General features: G+C 38.2%; 2 protein-coding genes across 2 annotated transcripts in view; one reads left to right on the forward strand and one right to left on the reverse strand.

Moving 5' to 3' along the window:
• Positions 1–278: 278 nt before the first annotated feature.
• On the reverse strand, positions 279–8,476 carry LOC146460812 (uncharacterized). Its single transcript, XM_085087707.1, has 5 exons — positions 8,295–8,476; positions 4,469–4,505; positions 3,963–4,106; positions 2,920–3,165; positions 279–732 (listed from the first exon to the last, which is right to left on the reverse strand). The coding sequence occupies exons 1-5, from the start codon at positions 8,295–8,297 to the stop codon at positions 701–703; spliced, it is 462 nt and encodes a 153-aa protein (XP_084943833.1). The 5' UTR covers positions 8,298–8,476; the 3' UTR covers positions 279–700.
• A 3,518-nt stretch (positions 8,477–11,994) lies between these two features.
• LOC146460813 (trafficking protein particle complex subunit 8-like) overlaps positions 11,995–25,961 on the forward strand; it is a 31,394-nt gene continuing 17,427 nt past the window's right edge. The window contains exons 1-9 of the mRNA XM_085087802.1: positions 11,995–12,285; positions 14,030–14,212; positions 15,018–15,107; positions 15,459–15,630; positions 17,097–17,253; positions 18,190–18,636; positions 23,905–24,011; positions 24,539–24,689; positions 25,609–25,703. Coding sequence (XP_084943928.1) covers positions 12,129–12,285; positions 14,030–14,212; positions 15,018–15,107; positions 15,459–15,630; positions 17,097–17,253; positions 18,190–18,636; positions 23,905–24,011; positions 24,539–24,689; positions 25,609–25,703 — 1,559 coding nt within the window. The 5' untranslated portion in view covers positions 11,995–12,128. The remainder of the gene's footprint in view (positions 12,286–14,029; positions 14,213–15,017; positions 15,108–15,458; positions 15,631–17,096; positions 17,254–18,189; positions 18,637–23,904; positions 24,012–24,538; positions 24,690–25,608; positions 25,704–25,961) is intronic.

Below are 25,961 nucleotides of genomic sequence, written 5' to 3' on the forward strand. Positions count from 1 at the left end.
CAATAACCCTCGCTAAGATCTGCTTTTCCCATACTCATAAACCGCGTACCTTTGTTTTAGTGGGTTTCCCCAAGATGCGCAGAACGTATGCTCAGTTGCAAAAGGAAGCACCAGGCCTCTTCAAGAACGTCACGTGATCAACCCGTGTTCAACATCTGTCGAGCGACTGCATGTTAGATAAAGTGAAAGGAGCTCTTGTTGAGTTGTTAGGATGGAATGCACGAAGGCACTACAATATGTCACATCCTCCCAAAACTAAAAAGAAACACAAAACAATGCACATTCGTAGAGTATTTATTTTAATATCCATACTAATAGTTGGTAAGACGATTATAATGAGTTTACTGCTTTTTTTGCTCAAAATTAACTTTCGCATTTAATCAATTTATTGATTTCAAGAAAAAAGAAACAAAACACTGTATATTTACTATCAAAAAAATAACGACGAGAAAAATGTATAATCCTTTATGATTACATAAGTCTTTAAAATTATCTAGTGGCCTAGCTATCTGCATTGCTTTCTTCCATTCTAGTTTTCAAAAATGAGTAAATCCACTTAAATTATATCCGACTTTTCACCCTCGTAAATCACTTCGATCAGTCATGGTTATAACACTCTTTCGATTTATTTATCACCTGCAAACAAGAATCTTATGGGTATGTACCAAAACCGCGCCTTCAGTGACTCAAACTGATGTTTTCAGTCTCGGCTTGCAACCATCTGCACAAACTCTGCAAGATACAGAAACTCAAGATTATAACACTGGCACAATTTCCTTGTCATCTGAAAAATGCTAAGCTTTCAGGGTGCCGCAGTGCATGCGCTGTGCATAATTTCACCTGCTTCTGTGCATATCCACATATATTTGTATATATGTAACTTTCCTTCTTAGGACTTAGTATAGGTAGATGTTTAGGCATAGCTTACTGCAATCATGCAATTCTTCAATCAATGCTGTTTAGACTTTGGTTAGTGTTTATGCATATATTTAATGTATTACGCATGTTTTTATTTTCCTGTAGTTGAGCGTTTAACATGAGCCTCTAGGCACGGGAGACTGGGCGATCAATCCCCACGTTTCGACGTAAAATAAAGTTATACTTATACTTATAATTGTACTTGTAATTTTGACACAGAAAACCACAGTAATTGGCCGCAGTAATTAGCCTTAGCTGTTGCGGTATCCCTGTCCATGTATTTACTGTTACTTTCAGTTTCTTTTATGTCATTATATTCTTGCGATATCTATTGGACAAAGCTAATAAATAAATAAATAAAAATAAATAAAAAAATCCTGTGTACAGCCCCTCGCTGGAGGGAAAAAACTACTTTCTCTGAGTATTTATCATTCTCCACTGGCTCCAGTTGTTTAAAGTCCGATTGACCTAATCCTATATTTACGTGAACTTTGATTCGAGTTTAATTATTAATCAAGAAAGACTCTTCCAGAAGATTATTGTCCTTCAGTATTAAATTAGACTTTTCTTTACCTTTAGTTTGAAATTAACCTTTAAAACCATTTTTAAGAAAGCGTGATTCGACTAACTTTTAATCGTGGATTAGCGTAAATCGTCTTTCGAACAACCCGGCCCTGAGTATTGATCGTGTGCTGTTCCTACAGGGATCAACAAATGCTACGTTTTGGGGGAGTTAAAACAGTTTTCAACGGAATGCTGTGAAACAAAATACCAAAAAAAAAAAAAAACCACTGAGTTTAACCAGTGACAACAAACGTGAACAACACAGTGAACCAATTGAAAATCGAAGCAAGTGCACTGATCTAGGAACACAGGAAAACGCGTGTGAGCAAGTCGTGATTGGTTTTGGTTCAATAACTGGTTTACAAGGTACCGCGAGGTTTTTTTCTGTTCTATTCATTTTACCGGATGACATTAAAAAAATTCAAAGCAAACGCGAATTAACAATGAGTGATTGACTATTGAGTGTGCGAGTAAGCGTATGACCTGGTCACGATAGAAGGCTGTGTCCACCCTTCAGTCTACTGTGATATGTCCTGGCGGGGGCCGGCGGGGAGGGGGTGGGGGAAGGGGGTAGAATACTCTTGTCTGCAGTGGCGGATCCTCAGGAACTTTATGTTAGTGGAGGGTCCCGCTCTCCAACTCTCGACTTTTTTTCTCTTTGCGGAACGAAATATATCGACGCCTCGACCCTAAGGAACTCGATTTTTGGTCTAAAACATATAAGGGGGGCAGCCCCTGCCCTAAATCCAGTACTGGAATGCAGTGAGTGAATTACAAAAAGCGATTAAGTAAGAAAACGAATGATATAGCGATCTAATGGTACACACGGTGCAACATCGCATGTAATATCGCACGCAAATCACGGTTGCCATGGTGCGACATTACGTACAACATTTTCATGCAAATCCCGTTTGGCACGGCTGCTTGCACTTGGGTATTCCCTAAAAAATAATCGGATCTCTGACATCAGGGCCCCGTTGTTCGAAAGCCGATTAACGCTAATCCCCGATTAAAAATTAACCGAGGTTTTCATCTCGCTCATTAAAAATGTTTAGAAAAGCTTATTTTGAGCTAGTGGTGAAGAAAAATCTAAGTCAAAACTGAGGACTGAACAAATATCCTTTTGAAGAGTCTTTATTGATTCGAAATTAAACTCATAGCCAAGTTCACGTTAACCCAAGATTAGCTTAATCGGGCTTTGAACAACTGGGCCCAGGTTGTATTTAGTTCAAATTCTGTTTTAACTAAAGTAAAGTACAATTTAACCACATGTCAGAATTACAAGACGTTTCACTGCGCCTATTCCAAACGGAAGTTGGATGAAATGTTTCACCGTGATTTCAAACGTTGCGTGCGATGTTGCATCTGTGTTCACGTATTAAATTAGGTAGTGTGGTTACATCATGCATTGTCACATATATTTCCATAAAAAATTACCTGCATAACTGACTTTTCCATCAGAGTCCGTGTCTGCCTCGACGATCATGTCATCTATTTCTTTCTTGGTGTAGGTTTTCCCACCAAAGGTCTTCATCACCAAAGCCAGTTCATCGCTTGTGATAAAGCCATCTCCATTTGAGTCAAACTTTTTGAAGTAATACTCCAAATCCTGCCCAGTCATTGGTTCTCCTATTTGACATGCCATCATTTCTTCAAACTCAGAATATTCCACTTTTCCATTCCCTGGAAATGAAGGGGGTGGATGTTAGATAATGGATTTATTTTACCTCGAGTTGCCGGCTGGAGCTAGTTAGGTTTCTTGCAATAACGGCTCCTTATATAAGATAGTAACAAGATAAAAAAATTACTACGTTACAAACTTCAGATGCTGAACGCGAGTCTCATTCATTCAAAAACTATACCCAGCAAGCATTGGACATGCACGTGGCATACTAAGACAGGCTGGTTTCGGCTCGTAAATGTCGTTAAGACGCTCCCTATTCTTTTGTTACCGTGTGAATGCTCTCTATAAAGGTAGTGAGTAGTCCTTATTTAACAAATCAACGACAGGCTTCTATGGTCTATACTCTTTTATTGAAAACTGAATTATTGTATAATGCAATTCGATGGATTTGATTGGCTTAGCGGCCACGGTATATGCCATGGCCGAGAAATGGCGACCATTAAATTGTCTGCTGGTTTTTCTTGCACAGCGAAATCAGAGAGATCTAGCAATATTTCTTGATTGTTTTGAATAAAACAATTATTCCACTTGCGCTTGTTGGATATGAGATGATTGATCTATCATCTCATATCCAACGCGCGCTCGTTGAATATTAAATTGTTAAATAGACAGCTACGACCCAATTAGCGCTCAGGAATTTTGACGGTTATTGTAAAAATTGTTTTGGTCCGCATGCCACAGATACCAAGATCCATGATGCCTTTAATTTCTTCTTTTGCTTTCTTTGGACCGCACCTGTGTCAGCCTCCTAACGATGGAGTTAAAAACAACAACAACAACAACACAATTTCCTTACCATTGCGGTCTACAGCTTTGATCATGTCTTTCAGCTCGGCTTCCGACACTTCTTGTCCAGCTTGCTTCATTGCTTCGCCTAGTTCCTCTACCGAGATTTGACCATCGCCATTTTTGTCAAACAGTTTGAAGGCGTCTGCTATTTCTAAAAGGGAAACAATATGAAGAAATTAAAATGTCTGAGTACCGTAAAATTGAAAACGGAGGGCGCACCACTGGACACTAGCACAGCCATGTTCTCTCGCCCTCCACTCACCCTAGAGGTAGGCTCTTTGTTCGTATTTATGAGTATTTATTGGATATGACAAGTTCAGTTTAAGAAATACTCACAGAAAATAGTTCACGATGAAGTCGAACCCCAATTTTTAATCCCTGAGACACGGGAAGAAGGTGGGGGAGGAGGGGGGATATCTCTTTCTATCTTGATCTCCCTTCCCGCCAATAGAGGATTTGCCACTTGCACACCTCATCAGTTACCTAGCAACCACTGGCTTATTCGATTCTTACCTTGACGCTGTTCTTTTGTCAATCGTACGCGTTGAGCCTGGTATAACAAATAAATAAATTAGTTAATAAATAAATAGGTAAATAAATTAATAGAACCATATTAATCACGAATGTTTCAACAGTAAATTATGCAAACGATACAAAGATACCATAGAAACACTATCAACTTCCGTGCATCTCTAATTTAATTTCGAGTTCCTGTGGTAACGATTTTTATGTTGTACAAGGTGCTTCTACTCTTGAGACAATTAGTGAAATTCCAAATAAATTACTTTCCTTGGGTCAGTGTCGGTTTTTTCACTATCAGTAAAGTACAAAGTTGTTTCTAGCTTGAGTGGAAGCGAGGCTGGGATGATCTTGTTTTGATACAAACCTCACTGCTTTTCATATGAAAATCATGTCGTTCTCAGTGCTAACTAGTTTGAAGTTACATTTGATCGAAAAGCACTGAAGCATATGTCGTAGTTTATATTTATCCTTGGTTGAAATTTTACCTTCCTATTGTTCTTTGGTATGGTAATGTATGCTAACGAGTTTGAAACAATGGAAAATAAAATTTAAACCAAGGATAAAATAGACCATTTCCGAGTTGCTTTAAACCTCATTATGAAAGCGAGGCTAAGTGCAAAGTTTTTGTTGAAAATTAGTTTACATTCATATGCAAACAAAACTAATTTTCACATAAATTTTTTCACTTAGCCTCGCTTTCATAGTGAGGTTCACAGCCACTCGGAAATGGCCAATTAAACCACAACATACATCAAAACAAATTTAAGTCAACTTTAGTCTCGCTTTCACCCAAAGGCCAGGTCACTAAGCAAACTTTACAAGATTAAGAAAAACAGTTGACAAGTTTGCTCGCAAAACTGCTAGAAAATAGTTGAAATACTTTTTGGGCCCGAAACTCTTGGAAAGTTTTTGAGAAGCGGATTCCAGGATGTTGAGAATAAGCGAGCGCTTTGAAGAAAATCAGCCACTATGTATATTTTGGTGTTATTTACTTGTTACTGTTTCTCGATAAATTATGTTAAGCAGGCTTGTTCTAAGTCATCATCATGCCTATCGAAAGAAATGTGCTCTACCCGGCTTGGGATCGAACTTGAGAACAAGTCTTCCTGCCCCGATCGCAGCTCAACGGGTGAACATAACGACTCATATTCGACCGCACGCTATTTACTCGATCGGGCAACGTACTTACTGGCTACTTTGCTCAGTTTCACGATTAACAGCCCCCCTGGCCTATCTATCGGAAAGGAAAATGCTTTTATCTCCTTGTAACTCCGAGCTCCACAACGGCAAACAGCAATGACGGATTATTTAAATAAATCGTCCGTGAAATATTTTGAGCTAAAATGTTTACAGACTGTTGATGCAAAAAAGGGTTAAGAAACGTGATGTTTTGTTACATATATTGGCATATTTTTATGAACATACTCAGCACTAAAAATGCTGTACTTATCAACTTCATGCTGTATGTGTTAGAGCTAGAACTTTGCACGGACTTGAAATGCGCGAATACAGGGTACTTTAATGTTTTGTTTTAATGATTTTTGCATTTATCTTCACATATGTTCACTTTTCAACAAGCGCCTTGCTATACATGCTATATAGAGGCAATAAAATTACGTTGACTGCCATTTCTACCCAATTTATATTGTACCTCTATTAAACGGCCAACCTCTATTAAGCGGCCAGTTTTCAAAGTCCCCAGGGTTGCCGTTTAATAGAGGTCCGACTGTATTTTCATTTGCGTATCAAAAAATGTTGATAATAGATTTTTTTTGTGCCAAGTTCCTAATCTCGTTTCTCAGCAAGCAATTTATCGCGTTTTGCTTTGAAAAATTTTTCAACAATTAAATATATCCATCTTTTAGTTCATGTTGAAATGTCTACGGATCAAGGTACGTTTCTTGCCTTTTTTATTTTCAATTATACACATAGAAAATCTCAACATGTTGCGAGGCAACCTAAGTCGGTACCATGTCAGTTGAGAGCCTTGTTATTCTTCAATACAATATTAAAAGTGTGTCCTTAAAAACGAAAGCCGCATACTAATTTTATTGCTATTCAAAATACCACCAAAGAAGCAAATTACGCTGTTTGAATATTATTCAGTGTTTGTTAATTTCAAAGCCGTTGCGAAGAAATTTAGTCACCCCTTAACTAACCTTATTAATAATTTAGCTCTTACAATACGCCTTTCTTAATTTTGAATTTCGTCGGTTTGGTGAAGGACCATCGGTAAACAGTTGAAAGTAACACGTTACAATATGTGGACACAACTTATGTTGTACGTAGCCGAGGGTTATTTCGGAATCCGAAGATGGAGTTACGCGTTGCTCGTATGCGCCTCGTATAGTCGTTATCGTAGTCGAAGTTTCTTTTATTCCATGCTATTTTTTCATCTGTAGAAACTCACTGCGCTACAACTATAACAGAAAAGGCCTTATTCACTTCATAAACGACTGCAATTAACTTGCATTTCGACGAAGACTTTAAAAACTGATATTTTTAGATTCTTTTAACGACACATTTTAAACAGTCATGGATGGCTGTCTCAGTTCTTTTCCAAATCTTAATTTGAAAGTTTAGAAAAATTGCATTGTGTGGAAATAGCGATTCGTTAAAATTTCATATGCATTACTAGCAAACGAGTTGCGTTTGCCAGCGAAATTAATTCACTGTTTCTTTCAATGTTCCCGATACTGTGGCAATATCAATTATTCATAGATGGTAACAACAAAAACTGGGCTCGACTGGATACGCAAACCGTTTTCTTCGGCGTGCAGTGAAACTCAACAGAGCAACAAGAATGTTCACGGTTAAACTGGCGTATTACTAAGAATTGATACATGGGATTATAACTGAATATATAGTTTCAACAGAACCCAGCTTCATATCTGATAAAGTTGTGCTTGAATTTGATATAAATAAATAAAGAAGTTTGCCTCTTCCCGTGCTGTGATAAGTTTTTAAGTATTTTTCATTTCTCGGGCTAACTGCGTATTCCATGCACATTAAGGTAAATAGATACAGTGGGATTAAACTGTTGACACCCAAGAAATAAGGCTATGAAAACAAATTTGCGACATTACGAGCGAATTTATTAATAAAAGCAACGTCAAAATTAAGGAAGTAATGATGCTGTTACTTTTAATGCTGCAGTGCAGTAGTAAAGAAAGGTTTGGTTAGAAACTTTTTTAACTTTTATTTTAAAGGTTCGATGAGATTCAAGTCAGAAATGAACTTGCTTTTGATGAACTGTAATAAAAATCGTCTTATTGTATACCGCGAGTGTTTGTATCGCTTTCAGTTTTCACGCTTGTATTGTCCGCTAGGATTGCCGACTGAAAGCGTTGTTCAAGCTCATGTTATTTTGAACAACCTTTCTGATGGCAAACTGTAAATGTCAACATAATATTCCCATTGCCTTGTGGTTTCAAATGAGCATCTTTCACTGTCCAGCTTTCCGGTGCCAAAATCTTGTCGAGTAGCCATACAAATATATTGGGAAAAGCACTTTCAAAATAATGCTTTTTGACAGCTGCAGCCAGTTTTTTTGCATGAATATTAAGTTTAATTATTTTCAGTTTTCGTTAAAGGCCGTATGTTCCTTGTTATGTATTGATTCAAAGGTGAACGAGATCTTAAGTTTAACTGAAAGAAAATTATTTTTAGACTATGTTCTTCTATTTGTTAAGCTTACCAGTAGTTGGCAGGTCAAAGCGAAACCACGGTAGCAAAAGAGTAGTTTAAAAGGCTAGCTCACTGACACAAACGCTAAAAATAAAATATTATCAAACATAAGGCCGGTTAGTCTTCTTACCATTTTTCCTTGAAAAATTGTTTCCAATAACACTAAAAGATTCAAGCGAGAAGATTTTATCGTCACTTCTTTCGAAGGGCAGTATGTCACGAATTAGACAACGAGAGTAAAACGAGTCGAGCCTTCACTAGAAGCTTGGTAGTTTATAGCAAATTATGCGCGAAACAAAAGGCTCCCTGCAAGCTAAAAGCGCCAAATATTCATGAATTTTGCCCGTGTTTGACAAACACCTGTCAAAAGCGAACCGATCTCTGTAAATTCAAACAAAACAATAGATCGAGTCCTTTATTAATTCTGGAAAATCTTGTTTGGCTTAATTGCAGCTTTGAAAGCGTCCGACAAGTGCTGAACGCGTCCAAATTAGTCACTTACTTGAAAAGGGAGGGATATGTTTGAATTTAGGATAAGAAAGGGAAAATTTGTCATTGCCGACTGTAGGTTACACATTGAAGCGTATGTTCCCAAACACCTGGCAATAAAATCGGAGGCAAACGGGCGACCACTAACACGGAAAGGAAAGATGAATGAAAAAAAGGACTTTATTTTACGAACAACTTTATTGTAAGCGCGACAAAGCTATATACCTCTTACTGACATGCTTTCTATATGCTTGCCGGGCGTTCGGGTGATAATTACAAACAATCTCTCCCAATTTCACACATCCAAACGCAAGCTTTCTTCTAAACATTGGTCAAACGGGAAGAAAAAGCCGAATCTATAAGAGCTGGGCATGGCTGATTATAGTTTAAAGTTTTGACCTCACTTCCGCCATATTTTTAGGGACTAATCATTGTGGAACTTTTGCTTACCGAAACTTTTCCTGTTTGCGCCCATGAATACGCAAAATTTATTTGCAAACAAATTTTGAAAGATAAGAGGAAAGAAACAGTATTGTTTTCCCCATCAATTTTGTGTGTGCTTGCCGTGTAAACGTTCTAAAAAATGAAAGGATGACTGTTTCCGCAATATTGTTTTCTCGCGCTTTTGTGGGGAATATATGAGCCCTCTTGCTCCGTTTAATTAATTGTTGATACAGCCGACTCTAGTTTTCTCGTCTGCAGTCTTATTTAACAACAATTTGAGGTGATAAAGAGGCAAATACTGAATATTTCCAAGTTTCTTCACAGTAATCTAAAAGCGTATTATTAAACGTAGCTGTTAATGCACAATGCTGGCAGATTTTTTAATCATCTTTTGGCCCCTATCCCTCCTGTCAAACGATGAAATTATTATCGTCGAAAATTACGTTTAATTTCAGTTTCCACGGCCAATTTACAATGCAAACATAATAAAAAAAAACAGAGTTGTGATATTGCCAAGGACAATATTTCTAGGAATCAATCGGCTTAATTCTTCACGGACTGAATGAAGCTTTTTCATTTTAAATATAGCTTTAGTCTCTCAGTGTAGAAGCAAGGTTCAAGGACTATGATATCTTAGCACTTGAGGCTCAAGATTGGCAAAAGAGAGTGATAGCACTTTAATTTTTTGGCGACTCTTAGTCAGTACGACAAATATTGCCGTGCTTAGGGTGTTACTTAGCTGTATATATGAATATGAATATCAGTATAAAACATATATTTCAACTGCAGATGAAAGATTAATTTAAAATAGAAAAAAAGACGTGGTTATTAACGCAACTTAAGTGGTTGCGAAAAGAAAGCCTGAAAATAAAAATTCAGGCTTGAACGGGATTCAAACCCATGAATTTTTTCCGCAAGCTTTCTTTTCGCAGCTGCTTAAGTTGGGTAAATAACTGCGAGGGTGTTTCTTCTATTTAATCTTTCACCGCAGTTCAAATATATTTTTCTTATGTTCATATTCTTTCAGTTTATTCATTCTTCACGGGTTATTCAGTCAAAATATGACCAAAATAGCTCAGTTGGTAGAGCACTGCACCGGCATCGCAGAGGTCATGGGTTCGAATCCCATTCAAGCCTGAATTTTTTCAGGCTTTCTTTTCGCAACTGCTTAAGTTGCATAAATAACTGCGAGGTATTTTATCTATTTGGCTGTATATACAGCGTCAGTGCATGGCACACACTTGCAAATTTTGAATTCAATAGTTTTAAAATTGTCAAAGATAAAGCAACTTCGCAAAAAATATTGGCAAGTGACATTTTACCAAGATGCTATCTTGAGAAATTAAAACCAAGAAAAGGCAAAAAGTTACAGCACAATCTTTTAATACCGGAAATAGTTAGTCTCGGTCACGTTCACTCAGTGCCACAGCAAGACCATCTGCTATTTTTAAAATACTTATTAAACAGCGATATTTTTTTTAGGCCTGGGGAGTATTTGACAATTCATCGCTATTGTTTACATTCTTCATATTAAACGACGAAATTAATCAGGGGACATCAACCGACTTCAACTTATCTAAATAAAATTATTAAACACTATCAACACGGAAAGGGAGCGAACGCTTGTAATATGGTAAATGTAAATGAAATACGCCGAACCAATCGCGCGCCACTCGCGCTCTACTCGCACGTTCGCGCGAACGACCACCTTTCTCGTACATCTCCAGTAATTGTCTATCAGATTGTGGCTACAACTACATCTACATCTACAAGGATCATTTGCAACGGGATAAACCCATCACCGCAAAAATAAACGAAAAAGAAAAAAGAAAAAAGCTAACGGACTAAAATCTAAATCACTGTCGGGATGAAAAAGAAGTGAGATGCCTTGAATGTCTTGAATGGGGCTATCATTATTATGTATCACGCGCGTAGGTAGGTTTTACATTTTTCACTGTACCGAAGAAGGCTGGCATTGACCATCCGAAATATTATACACTACTAAATCAACAGACCTTTGTCATACGGCGGCCATGTTGTCTTTGCACGGTAAGCCTCGCACTGAATTCGCGTCTGGCCGAGGCTTGCCGTGCGAAAACAAAACTTTTTATCCCCCCGAGACTCAACATGGCCGCCGAGTGATAAGGGTCAATTTAACTCTAAGTTGAGTCGGCTTGTTTGTGACAAAAACGGGAAACTGGAAAGTCCCGCTATGTACGTAGAAAAGTGGGTACCAGAAAGAATACGTAAAGATCCTCTTGAAATTTCTGGTATTTACTTGCAAATTAACTTTTCCGCCAAAGTAAAAACATCGTACAACCGGAGTCAAGGTGTAAAATGGTGCAAAAAGAATACAGGCATAATCCCCAAAAAATACTATGCTCGCATTTTTCAGTTTCCTCCGAGAAGTTGTGAAGGGATAAATAGGCCAGGAATGGGCCCGTTTGCACTAAATAATCACATGGTACAAATCTGCCATACTGGATGGAAAAAGAATTTAGTAGATTCAAACACAAAGGAATTCCAATCTGTCAAGCTTGACTTTTCTTTGTTTTCGATGTCCCAGTGTGGAGGATGCCACGTATTTTTAGCATCCAGTATGGCGGATTTTTTCCACGGATGGCCTAGAGCTCATTCCATACGCGTTTCTCCTGTTTACTTCCGTTTTATTATTTGCGTTTTGCTTTTTTTTTGTTTACATTTTCTTTTTTTATTTGCGTTTTCTTTTTAGTTTGCGTTTGAGCCACCGTAAGTTAGTTAGACTAAGTATAAGTACAAACCGACAAACTCCAAGCAAAAACTCATTTGTTTGCACTCTCTGCAGACCTATTTCCGTATGTATTCCTCGCAAAGCAATCTGGGCTAGATAATTTGCACGTGCGCAGTGGGGGTATTGAATATCAAGATGGCGGACGGAAGACCAGTTGCGGTCATTATCGCTTTGACCTGGCAAATACTCCTCCAAAATGTGGGTAATTCTTGATTTTATACTGGGAACTTTCAGAAAATTTTAAAGCACTTCTAACTGGTCATGGCTCAGTGCACGCAGAGCGCGTACGAGTTTGTACAGAGCGCCTTTTGCCCCATGGTTGCTGTTATGTGCAGTGAAGATGCTGAGAAAGTCTGCCAGAAAAATAACTTGAGCTTCGTTGAGATGGTACGGCCATTTTGTCATCTAACAACCGAAGGTAAGTGCTTTGAGTAAAGTTATTCTAAATTGTTAACAGATCGGCGTTTGACACCATTGTTGATAATTTATTTAACTGATAAGATGTTCGATCCGTGAATGCTATGGTTAATTATAATTGAAAGGTGGGTATGTTCACCAAACGGTTAGGGGAAGCAACTTTTATTCTATTAACCATTGATTTATTAACAGATTTTATCTTCCCTTTTGACTGAGCTTTCTTTTGCCATTCTCGTCTTGGCAACAATAATTTGAACTTTGTTATCATTAACTCCCAACTGCAAAAGTCCATTGTAACACACAGCCACATCAACGTGAGATGTCATGAACATTGTCTAAGTTCTAATAGTATGAGCTAATTATGGCAGGGTAACTAACTGAACTGAAACAAATGGTCCATCAATCAAATGTAATTAAACCCAATGCAAACCCCCAATTATCGGATTGGATGTGCATTGTGTTGTCCCAGAAAATAATTATCCACTAATTATTGGCTGGGTAAATGTTCAGTTGTAAAAACTGTTGCAACATTCAGTGATACATACACTGTGCACATGCAAAAATCGACAAAACTTCATCCCGACAAAACTTTCAATAAAAAAATGTTGGTTTCACAAAAATTGAATGATCATGTACAAATTTTCATCAGCTAAGTGTGGGGTATCTCACTATGCTGCGTTTTTGTAATAACATGCAAGGAAGTGAGATCTTAAATTATAATGTACACAAACTTGTTCCTGAAAAGAAAGGGGTCTCAGGTCAAAACCTGAGAAGTTTGCCTCTTGACCCAACAAATTGCATTGTAAATTTTTTAAGAAGATTTGGTGAGAACCAGAGCTATTCACTCCTCAAAATGCTTCATTGACACCCTGACTTTCAGAGTCAGCTGGAATGCTGAAACTACATTAATTACACATTTGATTTTGGCAGGTTTCATTATTTCTTGCAATCCATTAACAAGACACAAAAATAATGACATTAAAACCCACATCATTAGTATTTGAAAACAACTAGGGCTTAGTCAAATCCCATAATAATATTACCTAGGGCGCGTTTTATCCACAATTCTGGAATAAGAATGGTTGGTACGGAATACTAGGAATAACTCAGATTGTCTGCATAAAAAAACGCTTGGAACGAAGATGTAAGGCATTTCCACCTGTTCTCGCAGTTTACTGCCAACGGAGAGTAGCCATTTTTCTTCATGTCGTCGGCAATCATTTGCCAAATTGCCCCTGGGAGCAGAATGGATGGAATGGCATTCTGTCCATTCTGGAATAGGAATGCGGAATAGAAAAACGCGCACATTTTACATTCTGGCCATTCTCATTCCAGAATTGTGAATAAAAAAATGCGCCCTTAGTTGTCTGACCAGTGAAAGGTGGTCATTCCTTCTAATGTACTGAGGCTAGTGTGAGATAACCATTTTATTTTAATTGTTCATGTACTAGTGGTCTCTTAGTAGAGAGCTTTAGAATCATCTTTACGGCAAATGGCAAATGCGAGATTCATGATTTTGGTTTCTTGAAAACATTAGTACCCAGGTGAGAATAATGCAAAATTATTCTGACCTTTGATGCTAATGCAAAACTACTCAATGTTACTGAGAAACTGCATGAAAACAGGGAGTGGTAAATATAGGGTAAAGATGGTCATGTTGTCATTTCTGTCGTTTGCCGTAAACATAATTCTGAATGTCTCTAATGATGAAACTTGAATGTTTCATTGATGATTTTCATTCTCAGCTCATATCCGAGATCCATCTGGTGTTATCCACCCGGTGAAAAACTGGCGCATCAGACTGGTGGAAATGTCTGCAACCCACCCACCCCAACATGTTGTGAACAAACTGTTGAGTGAAGTTGTTTCACGCACTCAGCCAATCAATACTGATCCAAACACATTGACTCCTGTAGCACAGACGCAAGGTAAGAAGTACAAATTGAACTCTATTAACATGTACATATAATTATAATAACAACAACAACAACAATGAGGGTGTAAGCATAATTATTTACTATAATTTGGGACACTACATGTAGTACTATAAAATTAGTGAGAAAAAGAAGGATAATCATTCAAATAATTATGATTCTACATTTATGGTGCTCTAAAACAGTTTAAATTATTTAATATGCTGTTTTAGAGCACGGTACAATCATGATAATTTGAAGCCCAATTACTTGTACAGTAACTCAAATTTTGCACTTAGGTCGTTTTCTCCAGTTTACATGTAACCTCATTTTACAGGGATTAGAGATCTCATTATCTTGATGGTTTAAGTTACTGGGATTCAATGTCATTGAGGTGTCTAGACAGAGTTGTAATTACATGACGGTGAAATACAGTGTATCTGCCCTTCCTGCACATCTATGACTGGTCTGAAAGTACTTCGTAAATTACAAGAATAAAACCTTGTTAAAAAGTCAAAAAGAATTAAAGCCTATTGCAAAATCCTTCCGGCACATCATGCCTCTTGGCTAGATTAGCTTATTAGTTCTTTTCTAGGTAGCATAATACGTTACATAAGTAGTGTTTACGTTTATTTCTTCTGTATTCTAGTGTGGTATAAAAATAAACTTTGTTGTTGTCTTCACAAATCTAAGTAGGCCTGTACACTGTATTCAGAATTTTAAAGTAAATAATAAATCAATGTTTACATGTATATGTACACTGTAGTACAGTTGAAAAGAACTCAGAAACAGACTCAACATTCCCTTTGTTTTTCAACAGCATCTGCACCATGGTTTGAGGCCTTTAGAGATTGTTTCTTTCAGCTAGTGAAGCCATCTGATCATGAATTTATTAGGCACTTTTTAGCTTGTATCCTTTTCACAATTAATTGTTTTTAGTAAACTACCTTTGCCTGAAAAATAATGTACACTATAACCATTGTGTACATGGTGTGTGTTAGATACAGTACGGGTGTAAAAGTCTTTCTGGCATGGATCTGTTTTCTTCAATTTTGAGCAAGCACTGAAACACTGTTAACTATGTACCTAATTACAGCTCTAAAGTGAATGAAAGATGGATGATGTTGCTTGAACCCTTTATTCGATCGACAATTTTTGAAGTCTGTGATGCAGTTTTATTACTCTGCAACTGTCTGTACAAATTAACTGTTACATGTATATGTAAAGTCAAATGTGGAGCATTTTTTCTTGACAGTCAAAGGTCTGATTGTTGTATCATCACACCACCCTGACCCCATGAATGCTTTTGCTACCATGAGTTCACAGCAGTTAGAGCAGCAATCGGAACAGCATGGCCATTTCAAATGGTTCACCAGTACTGTGTTCAAGTACCACCTTCTCTTACATGACGTCAGTGTTGGCGAGGAGTCCAAGTAAGGACCATGAATAGTCATAACATGTAAATCAGGGTTCTTGTTGGGAGGCAGCAACTGGTTATTTTTACCATCTATTCCTGCAAAATGTTACTGGCTATCATGAAAAAAAAATTAATATGTTTCCAAAATTATTTAGAAACTGCTTTAAAAATTCATCATATTCTGAAAACCCTCGTCCTTGTTTTGATAATTTCCTTTCCATAAATAATGTAAAAACATCCAGCAGATAATATCATGTCGAAAATCCGTTGCCTGTAAAGAAATCACTCTTGGTTTGAACAATTTTTTCATCAAAAACAACACTCACTTCAAGTTTCGCCATGTTCTTCCTGTGGCCGTCGCGCTCCCATCATTTCCTGGTAAAAGTCAAGGTCTATTAGCAGACACATGTTAAGAAGTAGGTGGACACTGTTCATAAACTGACTCTGAATTGTAGTGACATTATCTACTCTTTGAGAAATTTATAGGATACATGTACATGCCCTGTAGACAACCAGTTTTGAATTTCTGGTGAAAATGCTTACTATAGGGATGCAGTTAGGATTTGGAATACAAGGAAGAATATTTCTAATAGGCCGGGAAAACAGTGACCGAGCATGTGGAGGGAGCAAGGCAATTATTGCCTGAAGGCCACAATCCTCTAGGGTGCCTTTTTTTTGGGGGGAAGGGGGGGGGGGGTATGTTCCTGAAATGCTTGTCTTTCCAAAACAACAAATTTGTGATTTTAATAAAAAAAATAAGAGTACTTCAAGGTGAAGAAGATTCTTTTGGTAATACTTTGCATGTTTCATTTCAGCTGACAGGTTTATTTTTGCAGTCCTAGCTTTAATAATTAGATCAGGCTCCAGTTGTTCAAAGGCTGGATAACTTTATTCTGTGGATAAGTCACTATCCGACAGTTTCAATCTTTGCAAATATTTCGGTATTTCCTCTTGTACATACTCCAACTACAGTTATGTTTGGTAGTGTACCAAAACCTTGGACAACGTTTAACGTGAAGTATATTTTAGATGCTGAATAGTGCCTTATCCAGCGGATAAAGTTATCCGGCCTTTGAACAACTGGGGCCAGATCTTTTGAGAACGCTGTAAATTGGAACAATCATAAATGATATTTTTGACTCATTTCTGGTCTCTATTTATAAGGTTTTTTTTAACATGGGCTAGGAAATTACAGGTCTATAAACTTTGGAGATAATAACAAGTTTCCAAAGCATATAACCAGCCTTTACCCGCCCACCAAACTAGGCAAACTGCAGAATTATAATAATAGCAAACGTCACACAAGATAGTGTGGGCTCAAAAATCCGCTTTGCTGTCGTTAAACTCCTGTTTCTGAATTTATACTTTTTACAAGCAGTTTACATTGCAGTATACGTCTTATTTCATTCAACTTGAATGCAATTCTGAATACCCGAACATGTTCAGTTTTATAATTTTTTTTTCTTTTGTTAAACTGTGTAGGGCAGAAGCTGTTTACCAGAGTATGAAGTCTGTCTATGGTGCACATGCATGCCACCTACTACAGATCAATTCTGTACAAAACACTGGAGTCAATCCACGACCAAACTTGCCTGATCCTTGGAGTCAGTTTATTATACCATCTAGTGAAGACACACTGGTATGTTCCCATTTGTGAATGAAGCATAAAATTTGAAAGAGAGGAGCACTCTGCATTGTAAATGAACAGTGGTTTGATTGGACAGAAGCTATAAGTGGAACTCTTACTAGTACTTTGTTGTAATTTTCACTTTTGACACATCTGCTTCGAAACTTATTGAAGATAAGAATTATTGAAACTCTTGGTTGGCCCCTTATTATGTTACTTGGTGATACACTTATAGTTTATTTAAAATACAGGAAAATTAGTAAAGGTATAGTAAAAAATTATAAAGACAAGAACTACACTTTGGGTGCTGCTTTATATAATTATATGACTATCTCATGACAGTTCCATGATACTCAGCCTTGTCTACTTTAATATTCTTTTTTCCTTCAGTCTTTTCTTTCCTTCCTTCCCACTAACCTACCACCTCTCTAACTACCTACCTTCCTCCTTCCCTTCCTCTCTCTTTCCCACTTCTAACCAACCTACCTTCTTACCGTACAATACCTACCTACCAACCAACCAACCAACCAACCAACCAACCAACCTACCTACCTACATGTACCTACCTACCTACCTACCTACCTACACTGTACATTCCTTCCTTCCTTCCTTTTTTTCTCCCTCCCTCTCTCCCTTGCTTCCAACTAACCTACCACGTACCTACTTGCCTTCTTTCTTTCATTCAGACTTGCCTCCCTTCCTCTTCTTTCCCTCTCTTTCCCATCCAACCAACCAACCTACCTACCTACAGTACCTACCTACCTACCTACCTACCTACCTACCTACCTACCTACCTACCTACCTACCTACCTACCTATCTACTTACCTTCCTTCCTTCCTTCCTTCCTTCTTTCCTGCCTAAGACACTCTTGTAGTCTAGTTCTCAATTTGAAGTGTTTTCCATTTACACAGTCAAATGCATTTTCATAATCATTTCCTTGTTTACAGGACTGGGATGATGATGCAGATACACAGGCTGTAGAAGATGACCCTGAAAACTGTGCTGTTGACGAGAACTTTGATCCTGAAGCTGCCATTGAAGAATCAGATGCAGGACCAGGCCGTGTCCGTAGCAGCTCAGGTCCAATTCTGATTGGTCCACTGACTTTTGATGATGGCCCCAGTGAACCTGAAGATGAACTTGAGAATGAACCACCGTCAAAACACTTTCCTTCAAAGCCAAATGAAAAACATCATCACCATCTTGCCAGTCATTACCGCTACTTTTCCAGTCGACATTTCTCTGGGGGCACAAGGGGTGCAGCAACTCAAAGAAATCATGGATTGTACTTGAGCCTGAGTGATCATGACAGGATTAAAATTTTTGTTCATGAGTTGGGTTACAGAGGATTGCTCCAGCATATTGAGAGATTGATGAGATACCTCAATGATCAGGTAATGTACAGTATAATGTATTTAAAAACTGGATTATTGTATAAATGCAATTTCAGGAATTTGATCGGCTTAAAGGCCATGGTATATGAGCCATTATACCATGCCCGAGAAATAGCGACCATTAAAAAATAAACTGTCTTCTGGTTGTTCCAGCGAAATCAACGAGATCTAAAAATTTTTCTTGATAGTTTTTAATAAAACAATTATTCCACTCAGGCTTGTTGTACATGAGATGATTATAGCCAACTTGGCGCTACATGCCTCATTGGCTATAATTACTATATCATCATATCTAATGTGCGCTTGTGAAATAATTACGCGGGATGCCCTGAAGGGGCATACCGTGTCTAAAAACGGGTCGATTTCTTTTTTTACGCGGGATGCCCTGAAGGGGCATACCGTGTCTAAAAACGGGTCGATTTCTTTTTTTTTTTTTTTTTTTTCTTCCTCGTAGCTACAAATCGGTACATTAATTTATTCATTAAACTCACCCCTCTCCTACTCGGGATGTATTGTTCTGATTGTCTTTAACAAAGGCAGGCCAATTAAAATCCATTCTTATCGCTAGGGAGGGGACCCACTCACCCTTACCTGTGTGACGTCAACGCATCATTTGATTTCTTCATTAAAACTGCATTAAATTGTGGAGCCATATTGTTAACATGTTCTGGACTCAAGTGTGCCGTTTTCAAACGGAAATTTCACCATTTTGAAGCAGTAAATCGAAAGAATAACTTCTAAGAAGCACTCGACATCTAAAACGGTGGAAATTGGAGAGTTCCTGGCGAAGGAATCGTGCTTTCTTTGACAGTCTTAGTCCACGACTGCAGACAGAGAAGAGGTCATTGAGAAGCTTACGTTATCGCAATGGAATTCCCGCAATTTCCCTTGAAAACCTGAGTAACGTAACACAAGGGGAACAACGCAACGCGATCGGTACAAATCGGTACATTAATTTATTCATTAAACTCACCCCTCTCCTACTCGGGATGTATTGTTCTGATTGTCTTTAACAAAGGCAGGCCAATTAAAATCCATTCTTATCGCTAGGGAGGGGACCCACTCACCCTTACCTGTGTTACGTCAACGCATCATTTGATTTCTTCATTAAAACTGCATTAAATTGTGGAGCCATATTGTTAACATGTTCTGGACTCAAGTGTGCCGTTTTCAAACGGAAATTTCACCATTTTGAAGCAGTAAATCGAAAGAATAACTTCTAAGAAGCACTCGACATCTAAAACGGTGGAAATTGGAGAGTTCCTGGCGAAGGAATCGTGCTTTCTTTGACAGTCTTAGTCCACGACTGCAGACAGAGAAGAGGTCATTGAGAAGCTTACGTTATCGCAATGGAATTCCCGCAATTTCCCTTGAAAACCTGAGTAACGTAACACAAGGGGAACAACGTAACGCGATCGGTACAAATCGGTACATTAATTTATTCATTAAACTCACCCCTCTCCTACTCGGGATGTATTGTTCTGATTGTCTTTAACAAAGGCAGGCCAATTAAAATCCATTCTTATCGCTAGGGAGGGGACCCACTCACCCTTACCTGTGTGACGTCAACGCATCATTTGATTTCTTCATTAAAACTGCATTAAATTGTGGAGCCATATTGTTAACATGTTCTGGACTCAAGTGTGCCGTTTTCAAACGGAAATTTCACCATTTTGAAGCAGTAAATCGAAAGAATAACTTCTAAGAAGCACTCGACATCTAAAACGGTGGAAATTGGAGAGTTCCTGGCGAAGGAATCGTGCTTTCTTTGACAGTCTTAGTCCACGACTGCAGACAGAGAAGAGGTCATTGAGAAGCTTACGTTATCGCAATGGAATTCCCGCAATTTCCCTTGAAAACCTGAGTAACGTAACACAAGGGGAACAACGCAACGCGATCGGTACAAATCGGTACATTAATTTATTCATTAAACTCACCCCTCTCCTACTCGGGATGTATTGTTCTGATTGTCTTTAACAAAGGCAGGCCAATTAAAATCCATTCTTATCGCTAGGGAGGGGACCCACTCACCCTTACCTGTGTTACGTCAACGCATCATTTGATTTCTTCATTAAAACTGCATTAAATTGTGGAGCCATATTGTTAACATGTTCTGGACTCAAGTGTGCCGTTTTCAAACGGAAATTTCACCATTTTGAAGCAGTAAATCGAAAGAATAACTTCTAAGAAGCACTCGACATCTAAAACGGTGGAAATTGGAGAGTTCCTGGCGAAGGAATCGTGCTTTCTTTGACAGTCTTAGTCCACGACTGCAGACAGAGAAGAGGTCATTGAGAAGCTTACGTTATCGCAATGGAATTCCCGCAATTTCCCTTGAAAACCTGAGTAACGTAACACAAGGGGAACAACGTAACGCGATCGGTACAAATCGGTACATTAATTTATTCATTAAACTCACCCCTCTCCTACTCGGGATGTATTGTTCTGATTGTCTTTAACAAAGGCAGGCCAATTAAAATCCATTCTTATCGCTAGGGAGGGGACCCACTCACCCTTACCTGTGTTACGTCAACGCATCATTTGATTTCTTCATTAAAACTGCATTAAATTGTGGAGCCATATTGTTAACATGTTCTGGACTCAAGTGTGCCGTTTTCAAACGGAAATTTCACCATTTTGAAGCAGTAAATCGAAAGAATAACTTCTAAGAAGCACTCGACATCTAAAACGGTGGAAATTGGAGAGTTCCTGGCGAAGGAATCGTGCTTTCTTTGACAGTCTTAGTCCACGACTGCAGACAGAGAAGAGGTCATTGAGAAGCTTTCGTTATCGCAATGGAATTCCCGCAATTTCCCTTGAAAACCTGAGTAACGTAACACAAGGGGAACAACGTAACGCGATCGTCGTGACTCAAACTATCCCATTAGCAAGGATAGTTTTATCAATCGGCGAAGCATACAGTTGGAATAAATGAATCAGTCCGGGCATCACGCGTAATGCCAGTATAGCAGGCATCTTGTTTTTCTTTTTTTTTTTTTTTCTTCCTCGTAGCTACAAATCGGTACATTAATTTATTACGCGGGATGCCCTGAGGGGGCATACCGTGTCTAAAAACGGGTCGATTTCTTTTTTTTTTTCTTCGTCGTATACACAAATCGGTACATTAATTTATTCATTAAACTCTCCCCTCTCCTACTCGGGATGTATTGTTTTGATTGTCTTCAACAAAAGCAGGCCAATCAAAATCCATTCTTGTCGCTTATATTGCGAGGGAGGGGACCCACTCACCCCTACCTGTGTGACGTCAATGCATCATTTGATATATTTATTAAAGACGGATTAAGTCGCGCCATATTGTTTTAACATGTTCTGGACTCAAGTGTGCCGTTTTCAAAGGGAAATTTCACCATTTTGAAGCGGCAAATCGAAAGAATAACTTCTAAGAAGCACCCGACACGTAAAACGGTGGAAATTGGTGAGTTCTTAGTGAAGGAATCGTGCTTTGTTTGACAGTCTTAGACCACGACGCGAGACTGAAAAGAGGTCATTGAGAAGCTTACGTTATCGTAATGGAATTTGACAAATTTCCGCTGATAGTCTGAGTCGCGTAACACACGGAAAACAACGTAACGCGATCGTCGTGACTCAAACCATTCCATTAGCAAGGATAGTTTTATCAATCGGCGAAGCATACAGTTGGAATAAATGAATCAGTCCCAGCATCTCGCGTAATGCCAGTATAGCAGGCATCTTGTTTTTTTTTCTTCCTCGTAGCTACAAATCGGTACATTAATTTATTCATTAAACTCACCCCTCTCCTACTCGGGGTGTATTGTTCTGATTGTCTTCAACAGAAGCAGGCCAATCAAAATCCATTCTTGTCGCTTATATCGCGAGGGAGGAGACCCACTCACTCCTACCTGTGTGACGTCAATGCATCATTTGATCTATTTATTAAAGACGGATTAACTCGCGCCATATTGTTTTAACATGTTCTGGACTCAAGTGTGCCGTTTTCAAAGGGAAATTTCACCATTTTGAAGCGGTAAATCGAAAGAATAACTTCTAAGAAGCACCCGACACGTAAAACGGTGGAAATTGGTGAGTTCTTAGTGAAGGAATCGTGCTTTGTTTGACAGTCTTAGACCACGACGCGAGACTGAAAAGAGGTCATTGAGAAGCTTACGTTATCGTAATGGAATTTGACAAATTTCCGCTGATAGTCTGAGTCGCGTAACACACGGAAAACAACGTAACGCGATCGTCGTGACTCAAACTATTCCATTAGCAAGGATAGTTTTATCGATCGGCGAAGCATACAGTTGGAATAAATGAATCAGCCCCAGCATCTCGCGTAATGCCAGTATAGCAGGCATCTTTTTTTTTTTTTCTTCCTCGTAGCTACAAATCGGTACATTAATTTATTCATTAACCTCACCCCTCTCCTACTCGGGGTGTATTGTTCTGATTGTCTTCAACAGAAGCAGCCCAATCAAAATCCATTCTTGTCGCTTACATCGCGAGGGAGGGGACCCACTCACCCCTACCTGTGTGACGTCAACGCATCATTTGATCTATTTATAAAAAACAGGTTAAATTTGACGCCATATTGTTAACATGTTCTGGACTCAAGTGTGCCGTTTTCAAACGGAAATGTCACCATTTTGAAGCGGTGAATCGAAAGAATAACTTCTAAGAAGCACCCGACATTTAAAACGGTGGAAATTGGTGAGTTCCTGGCGAAGGAATCGTGCTTTGTTTGATAGTCTTAGACCACGACACAAGACTGAAAAGAGGTCATTGAGAAGCTTATGTTATCGTAATGGAATTTCAAAAATTTCCAGTGAAAGTCTGAGTCGCGTTATACAAGGGAAACAACGTAACGCGATCGTCGTGACTCAAACTATTCCATTAGCAAGGATAGATTTATCAATCGGCGAAGCATACAGTTGGAATAAATGAATCAGCCCCAGCATCTCGCGTAATGCCAGTATAGCAGGCATCTTGTTGTTAATTGTACTGTACATTTAAGAAATACCAGTATTCAATCGAGTACTGTACAAGTACTTTTGATTGTGCTCAATTGACATTTGTGTTTGCTGCTAAGGGGACAAAGCCCAAAGTGCAGTAGCTTCCACCCACAGATAGAAGTGACTGCTAACATTTGTGATAGAAAGAGAAGAAGAAGTAGCATTAGATTAATTAAAATTTACAGTATCAACTGACAAAGTACATGTAGCTTACAATGTGCAGATGTCAGTGTGATCAGCAATCCTTATTAAACATTTCTTTTTTGCTGTGTTACAGATTGTTTCTCGTAAAGGCCTCCATCGTTCTATCTTCTCAGCAACCAAGAAATGGTTTGGTGGAGGAAAACCAGCTGGGCTGGCATCTGGTTTGGTGCCAGGAATTATGTAAGATTTAATAGAAAATGTCTTGTGTTCAACACCTTGTCTCAATTGATTGCGACAGTGGATGGTCTTCTGTTAGCTTTTGTTGTCATGATTGTCCTTGTACAGAACTTTTGTGTAGTACTTTCTGACCAGGTTTTTAGTCAGACATTAAAAGTTCTTTACATATACATGTATGTGTAGAAAAGTCATTATTCCACTTGTATTTTAATTATAATTTTTCATTGACTGTGCACCATGAGTATTGAGAAAGCATACATAACTATATTTTAATTATATCCCATGCCACATAATCATCAGTAATGTTACAAAACATTTTTGCTAATTAATTTTGTGAAAAAGTTCAGTCCACCATTTCAATTTATTATTGATACCTAAATTTTGTAACCTGTCAGGTACCATAGAATGTGCAATGGCTTTTGAGCCTTCTTCCTGTCAGTGTGGAATGGCATATGTTATACTGTATAAATAAATTGGCATCAGTTTATTACCTATAGGTATTTAATAAATTTAATGGTAATGGTTTTCAGTTACACCAGTGATGCTCCAGAACTGTATCAGCGCAAACTGGGTGACTTGGCTTTCCTGGTCCAAAATTACGAATTTGCTTACAACTGTTACCATACAGCAAAGAGAGAATTCAACCATGAACATGCCTGGTTTTACTTTGCTGGAGCATTGGTAAGGAACACTTCCATTAATGTTGATGTTATTGTATGCATATAAATACATGTAGCACCTTAAGAATAGTATTTTAAGGTTAACCCTTTTGCTGCGGGCCATTTTTTCACCCCTGTGCAGACCAGACTCGTCGCGATAATCTTCATCACTTTCGCCATCTAATTCATCGCCAAAAATGTCTTCCTCGTCAGCAGAATCGTTCCAAAGCCTCTCTAGAACATCGTCAGCTGTGTATCCACTCATTGCTTGTAAGTTTCAAGGGAAAAAAGGATGAAGTAATTACACAATTCACCCAAAAACCACACAAGGAAAATCCAGAATGGCGAATAATTTGCAGTTGACAAGAAAAACAAATCTTGTAGGTTTTTTGGTCATGTATCTGTCACCAAATGTACGAGTCTTTACCAGGCCCTCATAAGTTTATTTATATGCAGTTTGATTGTTTTTACTATGTGCGGTATTATTCATACAAGCACTGTAACTTAGGACGTACTGAGTACGTCCTCATAGCATATGAGTAATCTGATACAGGACGTACAGTACTCAGTACGTCCTTGTAGCAGTGAAATGGTTAATGGCCAGATATTAAAATGACAGGTTGTAAAATTTACTTCATATTAATAAAATATGGTATAACATACATCTACAAATAGTTACAAATTAAATTTCATACATCTTCATGTGATTACAGAAATTGCGTCATTTTGTATAAAAGCATGAGATGGCCCTAAGCAAAGAAGGTTTGTTTTTCTCCGAGGATGCATCGATAGCCTGTTGCAGGCCTGTAGCATTTTATACCCTTTTAATATTATTTATGCTTGTGTTGAGAAGAAGCTGTGGATTAAACTTACTTACAGCTTTGGTATACATCCACTACCTTGCATTCTTTTTTTTATTAACTATCATTGATTTTTATCAGGAAATGGCAGCTATATCAGCCTTCATGGCATCACAGCGCCCCTATCCTACCCACTACATGGAGACGTCCATCACCACATATCTCAATGCTTGCAGGTATTCACTGATTCTACATGTCACTGAAAACTCTCTAAAACATGGGGAAAAATTGATAAGGAATGATTTTTTTCTTATGAGAACAACATGAAGCTTTGATCAAACAAATAAAAAAATTTCTATCATATACACTTTAACTGTGATTTTTCATTGTCTGTGAATTTGATCCAGTTTATGGTAATGAACCTGAAGGCTGCATGAGAAAAATAAATAAGTAAAATGAAGCTGGCTTGAAAATTGTTGAAAGGAAAACGTATA

The sequence above is a fragment of the Pavona decussata genome, unplaced genomic scaffold, assembly GCF_977016875.1.
Source record: "Pavona decussata unplaced genomic scaffold, jaPavDecu1.1 SCAFFOLD_207, whole genome shotgun sequence".
Classification (NCBI taxonomy): Eukaryota; Metazoa; Cnidaria; class Anthozoa; order Scleractinia; family Agariciidae; genus Pavona; species Pavona decussata.